The 17,649-nt window shown below is 38.7% G+C and overlaps 3 protein-coding genes across 5 annotated transcripts; 2 read left to right on the top strand and 1 right to left on the bottom strand.

The window, feature by feature from the left end:
* The first annotated feature begins 711 nt into the window (after positions 1–711).
* LOC111602235 (protein Aatf) lies at positions 712–2,583 on the top strand. The gene is made up of 2 exons (XM_023319219.2): positions 712–2,324; positions 2,388–2,583. The coding sequence occupies exons 1-2, from the start codon at positions 895–897 to the stop codon at positions 2,488–2,490; spliced, it is 1,533 nt and encodes a 510-aa protein (XP_023174987.2). The 5' UTR covers positions 712–894; the 3' UTR covers positions 2,491–2,583.
* A 1,438-nt stretch (positions 2,584–4,021) lies between these two features.
* LOC111602328 (homer protein homolog 2) lies at positions 4,022–7,845 on the bottom strand. Its single transcript, XM_023319330.2, is given in 7 exon segments — positions 4,022–4,454; positions 4,519–4,653; positions 4,716–4,982; positions 5,045–5,123; positions 5,188–5,678; positions 5,743–6,031; positions 7,611–7,845. Coding segments are annotated over 7 exon segments (1,668 nt in total). The 5' UTR covers positions 7,616–7,845; the 3' UTR covers positions 4,022–4,052.
* A 325-nt stretch (positions 7,846–8,170) lies between these two features.
* LOC111602267 (liprin-alpha-1) lies at positions 8,171–16,047 on the top strand. Of its 3 annotated transcripts, none has more exons than XM_023319263.2 (15): positions 8,171–8,266; positions 9,383–9,670; positions 9,731–9,832; positions 9,897–10,223; positions 10,307–10,405; positions 11,012–11,179; positions 11,241–11,360; positions 12,099–12,239; positions 12,669–13,598; positions 13,693–14,306; positions 14,361–14,563; positions 14,630–14,737; positions 14,810–15,129; positions 15,201–15,317; positions 15,385–16,047. In XM_023319263.2, the coding sequence occupies exons 2-15, from the start codon at positions 9,422–9,424 to the stop codon at positions 15,472–15,474; spliced, it is 3,588 nt and encodes a 1,195-aa protein (XP_023175031.2). In that variant the 5' UTR covers positions 8,171–8,266; positions 9,383–9,421; the 3' UTR covers positions 15,475–16,047. The 3 variants fall into 3 exon arrangements, with proteins under 3 accessions (XP_023175031.2, XP_023175032.2, XP_023175030.2); XM_023319264.2 differs by having other exon boundaries at positions 12,099–12,227; positions 15,385–15,474; XM_023319262.2 differs by lacking the exon at positions 8,171–8,266 and adding an exon at positions 8,300–8,436 and having other exon boundaries at positions 15,385–15,474.
* The last annotated feature ends 1,602 nt before the right edge of the window (positions 16,048–17,649 follow it).

Genomic DNA, 17,649 nt, shown 5'->3' with positions numbered 1-17,649 from the left:
CATTGTATGCTATGAATAATTTACGCGAGTGTGTGCAGCTGTTGGCTTTCTCCACACACACATACATAGATATGTGTGCATGCGAGTGTGTTAGTGTGCGTGTGTGCGCGAATAGTTATCAAGATGCACCTGTGCTGATAAGGCAATCATTTTGTTCATTTTAATGAGGCAGCGTGTCGCAGTGGAGTTGTGAGTTAAAGAGTTTGCAATTTAGAATTGAATCTATCGGTATATCAAAACTAATGTCTGATATTACAGCGATAATTTAAGTGTCCATTATGTAGTATGCTTGCTCTCAAACTTATAATAAAAATACTTGTAAAATATTATATTACAATTAATCATTTATTAAAATTGCGCCGCCTGAAAGAGTACTACAGTTTGTTATAAAGAAAATTGTTTACAAACTTTAGCACTTCTTTTAATACAATTAAGTCCTTTCGTCAGCCACCTTAAAATATTTTCTCATGAATATTAAAGTACACTTTGAAAGCTGTCAAATTATAAAAAGTATCGGAGAGCTAAAATACTTTATAAAATAATATACACGGAATATTAAATATTTAGAACTGTATAAGCGGTAATAAGAGAATTAAATTATCGATATAAAACATATTTTTGTCTTGCAAGCATATAAACAAAAAAATATATATAGAAAATCAACAATTCTTATTATAATGTATTGTTTTTTGGCAGCACAGTGTAACCTGTTGCTCAAAAATATCGATAGTACAACGTATTTCAGATATCGATGGGCACAGCACGAGCTAGTTCAATTGCATACGGCCTAACACAATCGGAATCAGTTCTGTACTGAATTCCAGTTTCACGTGTTGCGGTTGCTTACAGGTTTTGTTGTTATTATTGCAATAAGTAAATGAATTACTTGTAAAAATGTTGCGAAAATCAAAAAAGCAACCACAGACTGTGGCCGAGAAGGTCAGCAAACTGCTCGCCCATCCCAACGACAGTGAAAGTGATGAAGAATCCGATATTGATGTGGCCACAAAAGCGCGCGTTGTAGATTTCGAGGATGAATACGATTTGCCCGATTCACGTAGCACAGATTTTCGTAAACGCAATGTGAAATTATTGTCTGAGCAGAGCGAACGATACAAGGGTAAAATAAGCAGTCGCAAAGAACTTGAGCAGGAAGACGATGACGAGGAGGAGAGTGACGATGAGGATGAGGAGGAGCTACCATATGAAGAAAGTGACACAGACGAGGAAGAAGCAAAGAACTTGAAGGCTTTCAACAAGTTAAGAGCTTCGAAAATTGTTGCGAATGGATCGCAGGGTGAAGAAGATGATGATAGCAGCATGGATTATGAGAACGGCGGACATCAAATAGATGGTGATGATGATAGCGACGAGGAGGAGGATGACAGTGATGTTGGTGATGATAATGATAACGACGATGATGAAGATGATGATGATGGTGATAATGATGATGATGATGATGATGATGATGATGACGATGACGACGAGAATAATTCAGAAGATGATGCAATCAATGTGAACAAAATCATGTCCAAGACAAATCAGCAAGCCGAAGTACAAAAAGGACTCTGCGTGCAAAATCAACTGCAGATTTGGGAGCGACTCTTGGAGCTGCGCATCAACACGCAAAAATTCACGAGCAAGGCGAATCAATTGCCGCCGCCAGAGACGCTGCGAACGCTCAGCGATAATAACGAGGAACTGAAAACGGTGTTAAAAGAAGCCGAAGAACGAAGTACCAAACTATTGCATCAACTGCTCGCACTGCAGTCGGCGCTCACACAGCAGCACAGTGAGCTGCGACAGGCCGTAAAACGCAAACAACCAGCAGAGTCGAGATCCGAGTCGGAACCAGCCAGCAAATGCTTTGCGAGTGCGCTGCAAAGTAATTTTGAGAATATGCACAGCTATCGCAATGAGGTTCTGCTCAAGTGGGATGATCGAACCAAGTTGTTAACACCTGGAGCGGGTGCTAAGAGAAAATCCATGCAGGAAGACTACGATGTCATCAAGAAGATTGACAGTGCGCTGGCCAATCGTGGCGCACTCATAGAGAAATCCCAAACACTCAAGAGCAGTCAGCCGCAGCAGAAGGCGCAGCACGCAGACGAAGATTCCGAGCTAACCAACAATAGTCAAAGGCAACCGCACATTTACGATGATAGCGATTTCTATCATCAGCAGCTGCGGGAACTGATTGAATACAAGGCCAGCACCACATCCAACATGGGCGATATAACCAAGCAGTTTGTGGAGCTGCAGAAACTGCGCCAGAAAATGAAAAAGAAAGTGGACACCAGAGCCAGCAAAGGCAGAAAGTTGCGGTAGGCACTGCATAAAATATTATTTACGAAATTTATATTTTTTTAACTTCATCTCTCCCTCAGCTATGTGGTGCATAATAAGTTGATCAATTTCATGGCTCCTAATGAGGCAAGCGACTGGACGGATGACTCCAAGGCGGAACTGTTTAGATCGTTATTTGTTTAAATCACAAATCCGTAAAATATTACAATTAAATATTGTAGATTATGTTATACGTTATTTCACGTAAAAGAATTCTTTAGCGAAACATAATTTTAATTATAAATCCATTTAAAGAAATTATCAATGTGTTTCAATTTATTTAAGCTTGTTAAAGACATTAAATTCGAACCTAACTAAATATTATGAAAATATTAAATACTTGTATTCCAATTATTGCTGAAACTCCTAATCTACTTTTTAAAAAGGTAATTCCTTTCATAATTGATGTTGACAAACCCAGAGAAACAACAACGTTTTTAGTTTTTAATCATATTGAATTTTATTTTTATTTATTTCATATGTTTGTTTGCTTTTAACTGCTAAGTTTTGTATGTTCAACATTTGCTTCGTTTATTATTTGATTTTATTTACTTTTTGCTTTAACTGGATAATTTTATTTATGCAAAAAACGAACCGGTCAAATTGCATAACAATATGGCATCAAAATAACCGTTGTAAGCGTTTTTTCCCATTTTCCGTTTCGCAACGGAGAGAGCGTGGGTGCGTGTGTGTGTGTGTTTGTCTACGTGTGTAGTGGGGAAATTGCATATTGATATTTGCTTGCGGTTTTCAAGTTGCGTTTGTTGTTCATTCAATACATATATGTAAATACATACATATATATATATATATATTTATATAATTTGTTAATATATTAAACTAGTTTTCCACTGATGCACGTACATTCTTGACTTGGTATTCGTTTAATTTTACTTTGCTAGTTTCGTATTTTCTTATTTGTTTATTTATAAAATAATTATTCTTTATGTGATTTAGTATGCTTCGTCGTCTAAGTCATTGTTAGTTAAAGTTTAATTGCAATAAATAAGTTTGTATATTAATTTGCTAATTAAACTTTGCAAATGTAAAGGCAAAAAATAATAACAAATGAAGATTGCATTTGAATTTCATAAATAAGACTCCGTCTATAGGACGTACAAAATATAAATAAATACATAAAAAATTTCACGAGTTTTTTAAATACCAAAGTTTACATGTTAAAAATACTAGAAAATTTTCGAGCACATTTTCGTAATTGTTTCGGTTTTTCTTTTTTATAAATTAATTTGTATATAGTTCGTCAGAGGTTTTCGATTCCGGGACTTTGGATTCATTGTCAAGCTCTCATTAAAAATTAATTAACAATTAGCAGAAAGAAATAAAACTATATAGAGCACATAATATCAATTAATTGTTAGGGTTCCTTTATATTGCACTTGAATGCGTTCGAGAATTTTAAAAACTTGCTTTCCACTTAAATGCTACAAAAATTACCACGACACAGACAAAATTTTGAAAAGAATCGGAATACTGGGCAATTTGTTGACTTTGGGAAGTGGGATACCGAAAGATACATTAAATACATATACATATAAACCTACAATGAGTGTGTGAGTGTTTTGAGTTGAGAGTTTGGTTCTTGTCTCGCTTTGCTTTTGTATACAAAACTACCAAATACAAAGATTACAAAAATGCAATGAGTCGCGTCTGCTTATTGGTTTTTTGTTTTTTTTTTCTCTTTTTCCCTAATTGTTAATGGAATTCTTCAGCAACAGGGGCAGCCCAGTTTTGGTTTTTGATTTAGAAACGAGTATGGTGGCAGTTTTGGTGCCTCCGGCAGCCCCACTGGAGGCGGCTGCATCAGTGACAGCGGAGTTTGGTCGCGACATTGCAGCGGCCTGCAGCTGCCGCTGATGCAGCTCCTGCAGTAGCGACGAGTGTTTATCTAACGCTTGCAGCTGTGCCGTGTTTTGAGTTTCGTAGTGCGACGACGATTGCAGCTGTGTATGTATGGAGGTGACATTGGACAGCGTGCTCTCGGCGTCGGCCGTTAGAAAATTGCTTAAATAGCGTTTGCTAGTTGTTGTCGATGTTGTCGTTGTTGATGTTATAGTGGTTGCCATTGTAGTCTGTTCCTGCGCTGAAACCTAAATAGAAATCAATTCCATTGTAATCTCATAATAGTTGTCAAACAAAGTTAAAGTAGTCAACCTTTCTGTGTGCACCCAGCTCGGCGTCTCAAGTGCACTTGGCAGGATGTATAACATTCTCCATATCCTTTTGCACCGCATACAGCTCCGACAGACTCTTGGAAAACAGGACATTCAGTTCACTCATCTTTGCCAGCTGCAAAACGTTCTTACATTAGTCTCTATACATATATGATAGGTATATTTAGTATTAATTACAGTTTGATCATTGCACTTTTCACGTAAGCTCATATTGGCCGTTTTAAGCTCTATTTCGTGTTGCAGCAATTCCGCCTGCAGCGTCTCTGTGCGCGCCTTCAACGCAGCCACCTCGCGACGCAGTTCATCTTCTGAGGCGCCGCCAGCTGCGGAGCCACCACCACCGCCGCCAACACGCATCAGTTCCATTTCTCGCTTGAGGCGTATGTTCTCCTCCTTGTAGGTATGCAGCTGGCGCTTCCATTCGTCGACATTAGCTGTCGATTCCTGTGGGATTTGAGAGTGGGCTTTAACTTTAGGAATTGACCAATTTTAAACGTCATACACACCTGTAAGGCGCTGGTCAGGCGTATGTTATTGTTCTTCAACGTGGCCAACTCAATTTCCCACTTCTTGGCATTGGCGCAGCTATCAAGGTTAAATTTATGATTACAATAGAAGCAGAAGACCATTTCATATATATCATTCGTACCTCTGCGCCAGTGCCATTTTCAGACGTTCGTTTTCATATTTGAGCTGCTGCTCGGCCGTTGCGCCCGCTCCTGGTCCAGTATGCATGCCCACAATGCTGCCACCAGAAGAGATTGTAATACCACCACCACCGCCTCCGCCACTGCCACCGCCACCACCGCTGCCAGCCAGGGTTGCTGTGCCAGCAACCATGCCCATCGTTGGCTGTGGCGAAGGCGTTGCCGATCCAATATCCTGCTTGCCATCGCTAGTGTTCAATAGCTTGTGGGAGGGACTATCGGGATTGGCATTCTGTGTATTGGTATTACTTAAATTCGGCGGTTCAACGGTATGAGGATCGATGTTGGTATTGTCATTTTGCATGGCGCCCACGGCACGTCCCGATATCGGAGATGTATTTGCCGAGGTGGTGGGCGTCACTGCATTCGATCCATTCGCAGATTTCATGGCATTCTTGGTGGCCTCTTTGACCTCCTGGAATTTTTCCACAAACTACGAACGAAAATGATGTTTATATGATTATTAATGGAGGAATACTACTATTAGACAGACAAACCTTTGTCAGTTCCGCCTCAGAGGAGAAGCCCAGTCCGTACACCGTATTGGCGCGCACATCGCTCCATTGTCCAAACTTTTGGGATGTCTGTGTGAATGTCATGCTGGGCGTTATTGTTGAATTGATGACCGCCTTGGTGCCCTCCACGCTAATGATGCGATATAAATTCCGAGAGATGTCATAGAAGAAGCTCACATTGACCGCCTTCATGCTGGCCGTGATCCATGTGCGTTTCGTCTTTGGATCAATATGAAACACGTGCGCCTGGCAAGTGAAAATCGGTTGCTCTCTGTTTGTGCGAAATAGACAGGTAAAAGGAGTAAAGGCAGCAGCAGCAGCACCCACAGGTGATTAATTAAAAATTCCATTAAAATTCTTGCACGTCGGCTTAATATTTAATTTGTAAACGCTTGCTAAGGGGCAGTGGAAGGAGGAAGTCGGTTTTGCACGATAAATACAATATGTGACCAAGTTGGTAACGGTATATTTAGATCTTTATATGGCTGTGCTAGCTGCTAATTGATATAGGAAGTGCAAACAAACTAGCAATCAATACAGTGAACGCTCAATATGTGGCCCAACTTGCATTAACTAAAATTACAATGAAAAACTATTCAATAACAATCCTATAAATATAATTGATTTTAAATAATAATTATTAATAATAAAAGAATAGTTTTTTAATTTAATTAATAATATAATTAATCAGTCAATTTAAATTATTGTGAAATATTGTGAATTATTGTAAATATATAATAATATTGTATATATTTAAAAAAAAATATATAATTATATTCAGCAAAATGGTAAATTGAATTTATAACATTGAAGGAATTATAATATACTTAAAAATGTATTAATTGTATTCTATTTTTCACTAACTGAATGTTCAGTATATCCATAGTTTACTGTATAATTAAAATGCTTTTCAGCCTGTTCTATACACGCTCAGTTTACTGTAATTTTTAAAAACAATGAAGTCTTTATTTCCGCCTGTTCAATATAGGCATAGTTCACAGTACGGCTCAAAGAAATTATTAAACAACTCTTTTTAGCACACACACACAGTTCGTTCACTGTAATTTTCCTATATGCAATCAAATGCTAAACCATTTATTTCCGCCTGTTCGTTCATAAGCACAGTTCACTGTAATTTTTTTGGAGTGCTCAATCAAATTCTAAACATTTCAGACAACATAATGCTAAAGCTCTAGATACGAATTGAAAATTTAGATAGAACGGCGGCGTAAATATTTATAATTTTAGTATATATCAGAAACGGCTGTCATGGCAACAATGAATCTTTTTCTCGGTTCAAACGCTACAGAGAACATAACATAGGTGCTGGTTCTTTTTGTTGTTGTAGTTCTTATTGATATTGTCGGCACCATGTCATTGGCATTGTTGTTCTTATTGGTGGTTAATGGTTGCGGTGGAGGTTGTGGTGGTAGGGGTTACGGGGGAGGGGGGCCCTTGCCTTGGCGTCTAAATTGCATTATGCGCTTAAGTGTTTTGTAGCCTCGTTTTGATTTTGCTCAAGTTTACTGCACACACACACATACACAAATGCGCGTACGCACACCTACACCGACACACACACACACATGCACACACACGAACAGAGACACTCACACGCGCATAATTGGTATCGACGGGCGGCGTTTGCCAGCCTACACCTACGTATATCATAAATTCACATTGTATATATGGCATATATTTACACCTCAGCCAAGATGAGCAGCAGCAGCAACAACAACAATAACGATAACAGCAACAACAACAATGGCATCAGCAAGGAAAACGTCGGCGTCGATTTTTCACACAATTTACAGCATTTAAAATTGTATTAGAATACTTTATGCACTTACCCCATTTTGTTTGTTAGCTGCGGCGCTATATTGATTTGTATGGCAACACGTTAACACTATACTAATTGTTTATTTTTATTAATTATAACACGAAAAAATAAAACATAAACGAGGGCGCTTGCTCTGTGTGTAAAAACTGTAGGCAATGCGGCTAAAACTGTGAGTGATGTTGCTAAAAAAAAGAGCTGTGAGCAATGTTACAACAACAGAGCAATGTTGCTTATACTGTTATCTGTCGATATGCAGCTGTAACACTCGATATATGATTAATGTACATAGGCATAGACTGGAATGGCAATATTTGGCAATATTACAATAAATTACAAATTCTAATTTTTTATGCATTTCAAACATTATTTTGGGTTGAATAAAACACAATAACGTAAATTATATATTCTCAAGCAAATTAGCTTGCCGGACTGTCAAAAATATACAAAATGTTGAAACTAGGTGGCAATATTCACATTTTTACCTAAGTGGCAACCAAAAAAGAAACGAGCTGCCTTTTTTCGCACATAAAAATCAATCAGAAATAAATAAAACTTGCTACAATTGCAACAATTAAATAGCTATATATGCAAAAGCTGAACAGCAACAAAAGTTGTTGTTGCTGCTGCTGCGCTGTCGCCGTGCGATCGATCCTTGTTGGCTACGGGGTACGTGTTTGCGCCAGGGAGGAAGGGAGTTTTTTGCTCTTTTTGCATAAAAGCCGTCGCTCTATGCTCGTGAAAAGGCGTTTTACCAATCATTAAACGACCAAGTGCAGCAGCTGTTAACCCGCGACTCTTAATTTTTATGTGTTTGCTATAATTAGTGTTAAATGCATGTGAGAAACATTAATTTAAATTAAAAAAATTATAATATAAAAAAAGAAAAAGCTGTACATATGTGTGCGTGCTGGCATGCGTGTATGTATATATACACATAAGCGGTGTGTATATGTATGAGTGTTCGTGCTGTGTCCGCAGTGTGCGTGTGTGTACGTGTGTTGCTGTAAAAAAAACTTGTTATCAATGCGGCGCCTATGATAAAAGCCTTATTAGACATGTTCAGTGTATTAGTCCAATTGGAATGTCTTAAACCCAATACACGGGCGTAAACGACTCGCGAGGGGAAAAACTGAGCATAAACAAAGCATAAAGCTTCAAAGGCGTGGGCAAAATGCGTAGGCTATTTAACCGTTTTAATTGGCTATCCAGCGATTTAAGGCAAAATTTATATTAACAGTTATTTTTCTTTTAAATTACACTTCACTCATTTTTGTACCGGTTTTTCAATAATTCGGTTTAGTACCAAAGAAATCCGTTATACCGGTTCAAACCGGTTAAAATAGTTTATCGTGTTTTTAAAAGAGAGCTTTAATAAGTCGATGCTCTATATTCTATATATGTTTATTTATATATACATATATATGTTGCATTTACTCTTTGCTCTGCGTAACCAAGATTATAAATAAAAATAATCTGGATTTCAAATATATATGTAAAAATATATAAGAAAATACTTCAATATTGTAAATAGTATAAAGAATAAAATATTCAATAAAATCAGATTCTAGATTTTAAATCTTTAACAAGATTAGATTCATATCAACGAGGGCTGTTTAAAAAATCTCATCTCTAAAAAAAACGTTATTTATTGAAAATATATAGTGCGAAATCGTAATTATTCAGACCACCCTCGCATAATAATCTGCTGAAGTTATTTAACTACCTCTTAAAATCCATGTGAGAGTTATTTTTAGACTTAAAAGAAACTAATTTGCTTTGCAGTCTTACATGCGTGCCCGTGCTCTGGTGGCCAACTAAATAATGTGGAACATGATGTGCGACGTAATGCCCACAATATCGGAAGACAGCATATCGCAGCGCTCCTCGCAGTTCAGCGGCGAAGATGCGAACTTTGAGCAGCTGATGGTGTCCATGCTCGATGAGCGGGACAAATTAATGGATAGTTTGCGCGAGGCGCAAGAGCGATTGGGTGAAACGGAGGTGAAGCTGCACGATGTCGAAAAAGAACGGGACAGTTTACAGCGGCAAATCAATGCCAATCTACCGCAGGTAAGCACAACAATTTTAAAATCTAACAATGATAATCGTTTGATGCTTTCTGCTTTTCAGGAGTTCGCCACGCTCACTAAGGAGCTAACGCAAGCGCGTGAAACTCTGCTGGAACGCGACGAAGAAATCGGAGAGCTTAAGGCGGAACGCAATAATACGCGGGTAAGCTACACATGACTTCAGCTATATTACGGATAGATCTAACTAAATCTGTATGTCATAATAGCTGCTGCTGGAACATTTGGAATGCTTGGTGTCGCGTCATGAGCGATCTCTGCGCATGACCGTCGTGAAGCGACAGGCGGCCGCCCAAAGCGGCGTCTCCAGCGAAGTGGAGGTGCTCAAAGCGCTCAAATCTCTGTTCGAGCATCACAAGGCGTTAGATGAGAAAGTGCGCGAACGTCTGCGCCTGTCCATCGAGAAGAACAATGTGCTAGAGGAAGAGCTGAATACAACCAAAGAGGAGCTAACCCAATATAAAACTGGCGCTTTGCAAAGCGGAGGCGGTATTAACTCTGCCAGCACAGCCGGGGAAAATGGCATAAAAGAAAAGGTGTGTTTGTGTGTGTGTATGCTGTTATATCTATTTATTCAATCAAGCGTGTATTTTACGTTTCGTACCTTTTGTTGTTGCAGCTGGCAAGCGGCAGCGGCGGCGGGGTCAATGGCGATGCTAGCGAACTTAACGAATATGCGGCCAAAACACACGAGCTACAAACGATCATCGAGAAGCAGGTGAGCACGCTGTGGCAGGGGTATCATAACATACATCATTGCCAACAACTCGTACTACGTTCGTAGACAATACATTCAAAAAGCAACTAATGACTCACAACGAGATGTGTTGATAAAGCAGACAACTATTTCGTATGATGATAAAGTTTATTTTAAGTGCTATGAATTTGCTGTTTAACATAATTGAGGGTTTTTAAGTGTATTCTTTTTAAATAACATTATATAGCAATTAATTGCTGTTCACTATCAGCATCAGACATTGGTCCAAGACTATCGGAGCTTACGTAAATAAATAAATAAGATAAGAATGGAAATGGATGGAGATAAGAATTTAAATGGATCGAAAAAAATAGATCTTTAATAGACGAAATGAATAGAAATTCGCATAGAATAATATTCCTTAAAAACAGAAAGCATAAATAGCTTAGGACTATTGCCATTTGGCAGAACATAGTTAAATTAAAAATGTAAAATCAAAGCACAAATTATAGATTATATAGATTTTTTAATGTCGACTACCTGCTCATAATTATATAACTCATAATTATATAACTAAGCAACTCAGTTTCACTAAATTGATTTAACTCTACTCATTCTCTACTTCAGACCTCTGAATTGTCGCAATGGCAGCGTCGTGTGTCTGATCTGAACAACAAGATTAGTGAGCTCGAGGAGAATATGTCGCGTGTGCAAAAGGAGCATTGCAAAGCGCAGGATCAATGCTCGAAGCTGCAGCGAGATTTGCGCGAAAATGTGGCACAAAAGGAAGATCAGGTAGAGCGTAGCCGAAGATATAATAGATCAACAGAATATATGACATATATAACACTTTCAGGAGGAGCGCATAACTACGCTAGAGAAACGTTATTTGAATGCTCAACGTGAGTCCACATCATTGCACGATCTGAACGAGAAACTGGAGCAGGAGCTGCGGCACAAGGAAGCACAGCTAAAGGTGCGTATAAATATAAATATAATGAAATCTATGTACATGGAATTGGTTATGGTTTCGAGGCATGGGCGAATTTCATAAATTAATCAAAACACTGCACTGCAAAACAATATACCCTACCTATCTATATGTGTGTATTTATGCCAAAAATCTTTAATGTCTTATTTCCGCTATTAATTATTATGTATCTCAGCAATTTTGGATGTTTATGGAAACGGTTCTAAAGTCAGGAAATAATTAAGCTTTGCTATATATGACATCATTCTTCAGTGTAAACATAATCATGTGTTTTGCATTGTTATTATTATTCTTTTTTAAACTGTTTTAAATTTCCTATGTAGGGTACAAGCTGTTAGCATGATGTTGTTTTACATATCAAGCTTTTTCTGTTAAATGCTTCTGTTAATAACACAAGTCTTTAATATAACAAAAAAATGTTATTAACAGCGCAGCCACTTTTTACGATAGAAGCGTAAGTTTTTAAGTTTTCGCTCAAATAGAATGTTTCAATTGAGTTTTCCTTTGAAGAATTTTCCTAAAATTTGCCACATTTTTATGCAAGCAAAAACTGCTTGAGCCAGTGTCTTGTCGTTCGCCCATGCCTGCTTAAACGCTACAGAACTGTGACTAATACTAAATAATATGTACCCTATCCATATTGCATAAAAAACCATACTAATTGAACTACACCCAACCCCACAAAATGAAAAAAAAAAACAATCCGAAAAACTCCATGGACAGCTGCACGAAGAGAAAATCAGCGCCATTGAAGAGAAACTCGAACTCTCTGAGCAAAAGCTAGCCCAACATGCCAAACTGCAGCCGGATATGGAGGAGCAGCTAAAGGCGCGCATGGAGGCATTGACAAAGGTAGGAAATAAGGTATGCACTCGAACTAATATGCGCGCCGACAGGTCCATAAGTATAATCTCAATTATCAATTTTACAACTAAATTTCGTATTCTTTATATTCTTATTCTTTTTTTTGTGTAACGTAATTTGAATATATATTTTTCGTATATATTTTCTATTTCCAAAAATCCACTTACTAACCAAAAAATAATACTACCAACAACAACAAGAACAATATCCAAGAATATATACAACTCTTTCTCTATTATTCTGTCCTGCACAAGAACTCAGCGCACCGACAACTGAAAACCTTCACAAAAACAAAAACTAAACCAAAAAACATAAGAAAACTCCTCACTTTTAGCTTTCATTACTAATACAAACACTAATTTGTTGTCTTTGACGAGAGAAACCCTTTGAATTTGCATTACTAAACTTGTTTGGCTGAACGCTTTGCAGGCTCAAGAACGTCATGGTTCGGCGGAGGATCGCATCCGGGGCTTGGAAACGAATTTGGATGAGAAGAGCGCCGAGGTGGTAAGACTGAATCAGCGTCTCAAAATGAATGAAGAGCACAATTTGCGGCTGTCCTCGACGGTGGACAAGCTGCTGTCCGAGTCCAATGAGCGATTGGAGGTGCATCTGAAAGAGCGCATGCGTGCGCTGGATGAGAAGAACGCGCTGACGCAGGAGCTGGAGAAGGCGCGCAAGGTGGCCGAAGAGCTGCATCATGAGAAGAGCGAAATCATGAAGGAGCTGTCCAAGACGCGCCTTGAAATCGAGAATTTCAAGCGTCAACTGCTCCAGCAGGAGATTGCCTACAATATACAGCAGACGGAGGCATTGACTCGCAGCCTCTCGCCCAGTAGCGCGGCGGATGGTGGCAACGCCTTCACACGCAGCACATCTCATGCCAGTTTCGAGACGCATTCGCTGCGAAGGCAGAGCAAATCGCGCCTCTCCGAAGAAAATGCTCTGGCCCGTTCAATGGCCGAGCAGGAGTGGGAGAAGATGCAAATGCAGCAGGTGGCACACGCACAGCAGCAGGCCTACGAGCTGGTTGCCAGCGTGGGCGATTGCGATGATAGCGATGCGATCTATGCCGCAGCCACGGCGGATATGATGTCGCCTTCCGGGCATACAGATGCGCAAACGCTGGCCATGATGCTGCAAGAGCAGCTAGATGCCATTAATAATGAGATCCGTCTCATCCAGGAGGAGAAACAATCGACAGAGGCGCGAGCCGAAGAGCTGGAGTCGCGCGTTGGCAGTCTGGAGCATGTGAATCTATTGGCACGTGGCCGTTCCATGGACAGACAAAGTCCTCCCATGAGTGGACGCAGTACGCCCAACAGTCCACAGCGTGATTTCATGCAGAAATATCATACGGTAAGAATTGGCAATTGGTGAAATGTAGTTCCAGGTGGAACCTATTTAAGGGGAACAACGGAATCCAACTAATCAACTATTTTCTTATTTACAGCTTAACTTGCCCGTGTTATCCAGTGATGCGTCTCGTGAGGAGCTGCATGGCGGCATGTCCACCACCGGCGATTCAAGTTCCGGCGGCGCTGCTTCGCCATTGACGGCACGTTCGATGCGCTTGGAGCGCGTCGCCCAGGCACTCGCCCATAGCCAGGAGGAGCTGCGTCGCCGCACAATGGTGCCCGCTGCCTCACCTCATGTTAATGCTCATATGACGTTGGCTTCGCATGGCTATGGGCTATCGCCACTCAGTTCACGTTATGGCAGCCAAGAGTCACTGCGTCACTATAATACAATGGGTTCAATGTCCATGCTGCAGACGCCTACGTCAGGCGTGTCTAGGGAAGCAGCTGCCGCCGCTGCCGTTCAGAAAAAGAAGGGTATTAAATCTTCGTTGGGTCGTTTCTTTAGTAAAAAGGAGAAGGTCAAGGGCGTTAAGGATACGCTGCCGGATGGTTCGCCCAGCATGATGTCCATTGGCAATCTGTCGATGGGCTTAAGCGAGGTGGATTCCAACTATGATGTCATGAGCATGACTGGCGGCATGATGCCGCGCATAGCCAGCGCCCAAGGCTCGAAGATCAGCAGCGTTGACTACGGCAGGCAAAAGAAGTGAGTGCTTAGAGTGAATCAAAGATGATCCTTTACTAACTATATGTATTGCAGAGATCACGATTATCGCAACGATCTGCTGGGTGAGGCCATGAAAGCAGGCACGCCATTCGCTCTGTGGAACGGACCCACCATTGTCGCCTGGCTGGAGCTGTGGGTGGGCATGCCAGCCTGGTATGTGGCCGCCTGTCGTGCCAATGTCAAATCGGGTGCTATTATGAGCGCACTTAGCGACACGGAGATACAGCGGGAAATAGGTAACAATAAAATCTGAATTAAATTTACCATGTTTGTATACCATATGAAAATCTTTTGTTTCATAGGCATTAGTAATCCGCTACATAGGCTCAAACTACGTTTGGCCATACAGGAAATGGTTTCACTTACTTCACCCTCAGCTCCGCAAACATCACGAACTACACTGGCGTTTGGTAGGTCGCACAGATATGAGATAACAACTTGAGTTATGGTAAATATCTAAACATCACTTTATTTTTGTTTAGGGGACATGAATCACGAGTGGATTGGCAATTACTGGCTGCCTGGGCTAGGTTTGCCTCAATATCGCACAACCTTTATGGAGTGTCTAGTCGATGCACGCATGTTGGATCATTTAACCAAGAAGGATTTGCGTGGTCAGTTGAAAATGGTTGATAGCTTTCATCGCACCAGCCTGCAGTATGGCATCTCAATGCTAAAACGCTTAAACTATGATCGCACCGAGCTGGAGCACAGGCGTAAGATGAGCGAGAATGGCCTTTGCGATGTGCTCGTGTGGAGCAATGAGCGTGTCATACGGTGGGTGAGCAGCATAGGACTGAAGGTCGGTGTCATAATCAATTACTTTGAATTTTATTTACATTTAACTGCTTGTCTTGATTATTATTATGACAGGAATATGCCAATAACTTGCTCGAATCGGGCGTCCATGGTGGTCTGATGGCGCTGGATGAGGGTTTCGATGCCAACGCCATGGGCCTGGCTTTGCAAATACCCACGCAAAATGCACAGGTGACTGCTATATATTCATTGTTGTATGTCTCAATTGCTAACCAAATTTATTTACATTTACATTTAGGCACGCCAAATACTCGACACAGAGTTCAGAAACTTGCTACAAATTGCCACAGATCGCAGACCGGATGGCGAACAGCGTAGCGCATCCTGATGCAGTTATAGTCCGCCCACAACATCGGTGGATGAGTAAACCAGTCTAAAATGAAACAAACCAAGGCAGCAACAGGCAAGCACAGCGCCAATATTTCCTAAACGCTGAGAACGACAACTAAAGATGAGGATGAAATGTATGGAAAAAGGAAACAGACAAACAACTAAGCCACAAAATTCTAACAAGAAAGACGCAACGCAAGAGACTCCCAGGCTCAGATTAAATACTGACTGGGCCCCCCAACACGCAGCATGATGCACGTCTAATCTATTTATATATATATGTGTATATATATATATATATAAATACACACCCACACATATACACCCAGACACACATAGTCATATAATCCATTACAAGACAATGTATACAAGACATAGCACATACTCTATATAGGAAATACGTACTAGGCACATACAAAGCGTGTATGTAACTAATTTGCACGGGCGCCCTGCTAGCTGTAGGCATGTACAAGTTTTAGATGCTAATCATTTTATATATACACGTGTATATATTCATATATATATTATTTTCTTTATTTTTTTTAACAATGTGACATATATGATTTATATATTTATAGTATAATTGGGCTTGCAATAGACTAACAGTATTTTGTTTTAGCTGCAGAATAAAAACATATATATATATGTATGTATGTATATATATATTTGTTTATGTATGTATATATGTATATATATATACAGAGATGCGTGCTTCGAACCAAATTAGTAACCAAACTTCATTGTTATATAATATTTTAATGACATTATGTACAGTTTATTATTTTGTTTAACTCTATTAATTTTGTTTATTTTTTACTTTATATGGTAACGCTTTACATATGACATTATGGCATGCTTTAAGTTTATTTTATATATACATATATATAATTTTTGATGGTAAGGCAAGGCGCTCCGATTGAGTTTAATTCTACTGAAGAGAACAACATGCACAACAATCAGGCATATATAGTAAACAGCTGCATATATATAAATATATATAACTATATATACAATTTATATGTGTATACAACAGAAAATACGCCTAGTTTAATATACAACACACATACGAAGCTCACTTAACATACATTTATATATATATATATATTTATATATATATATATATATAAATGTATAATTAACATTATCAAGCATACGTGTAACTAACAAAGAAAGTATTATAGAGCAAAGTGAAGAAGGTGAAGAGATGAAAAATGATGGATGAAGTTGAAGAAAAGTCGCAAGCGCCCATTTATTAACTATTTACATATGGAAAACAAATCGGAATAGTTAAAACAGCTTTAAAGGCAAACAACCCCTACAAGTCTACACATAGTACTTAGCCTTTGTATTAATGAGAAAACTAATATACGAAATACAAATTAGGCATGCTACAAATTAATATTAATAAATAATTTGCAACAATTGTAATTGGCAAAACTCGAAGCTCGAATTGCAATCCCAATGTCTTGGCATAAATTTATAAATATGACATATATATGTAAATGTATATATTTATATATATATATATAAATTATTCACAAAGCATATCCATTGTTTTTCAAAACAAAACTTTCCCACTCCTTAATTTTATGTTGTTAATTTAGTTTATACAAAGACAAAGGCAACTAAATAAATGAAACTATTTTATTTATTGACTTTATTCATACTAATATTTACACACCTACACACATTATGATAATATTTGTAAAGTTCTTATGTACTTATATACATACATCAGATATGTTGGAAGCACACAAACTGCCTGTTTTGCTAACATATTATTAGTTGTATGCAAATGGGGTATTATGAATAAGTTTTTATTAATTTGAACAAAAACCAAAACTGCAACTAACGCTTTGTCTCTAAGTATACATAACGAAAAACAAACTATAACATAATTTTCTTCAACTGTATTAGCAAAATTAAACAAAAGAAAGAAAACATGTTCGTAATGAAAACTGCTAAGACAATACACTAAACGTCAACAGGATACATTTGACTATATAAAATGACTCATTCAAAGCAAGATAAATAATACTTAAACAAAATATATACAATTCTATATATAGTCTCTTTAGTAACAAAATGAAGGATTAGAGTTAGGTTCTCTTAATTTCCACAATTTGTTTTGAACGCTCAGCATTAGAGGAATATATTAATTGAATTTAACAAT

Source organism: Drosophila hydei, unplaced genomic scaffold, assembly GCF_003285905.1.
Source record: "Drosophila hydei strain 15085-1641.00,03,60 unplaced genomic scaffold, DhydRS2 tig00000149-arrow-pilon, whole genome shotgun sequence".
Lineage (NCBI taxonomy): Eukaryota > Metazoa > Arthropoda > Insecta > Diptera > Drosophilidae > Drosophila > Drosophila hydei.
This window is presented reverse-complemented; position numbering and strand designations above follow the sequence as displayed.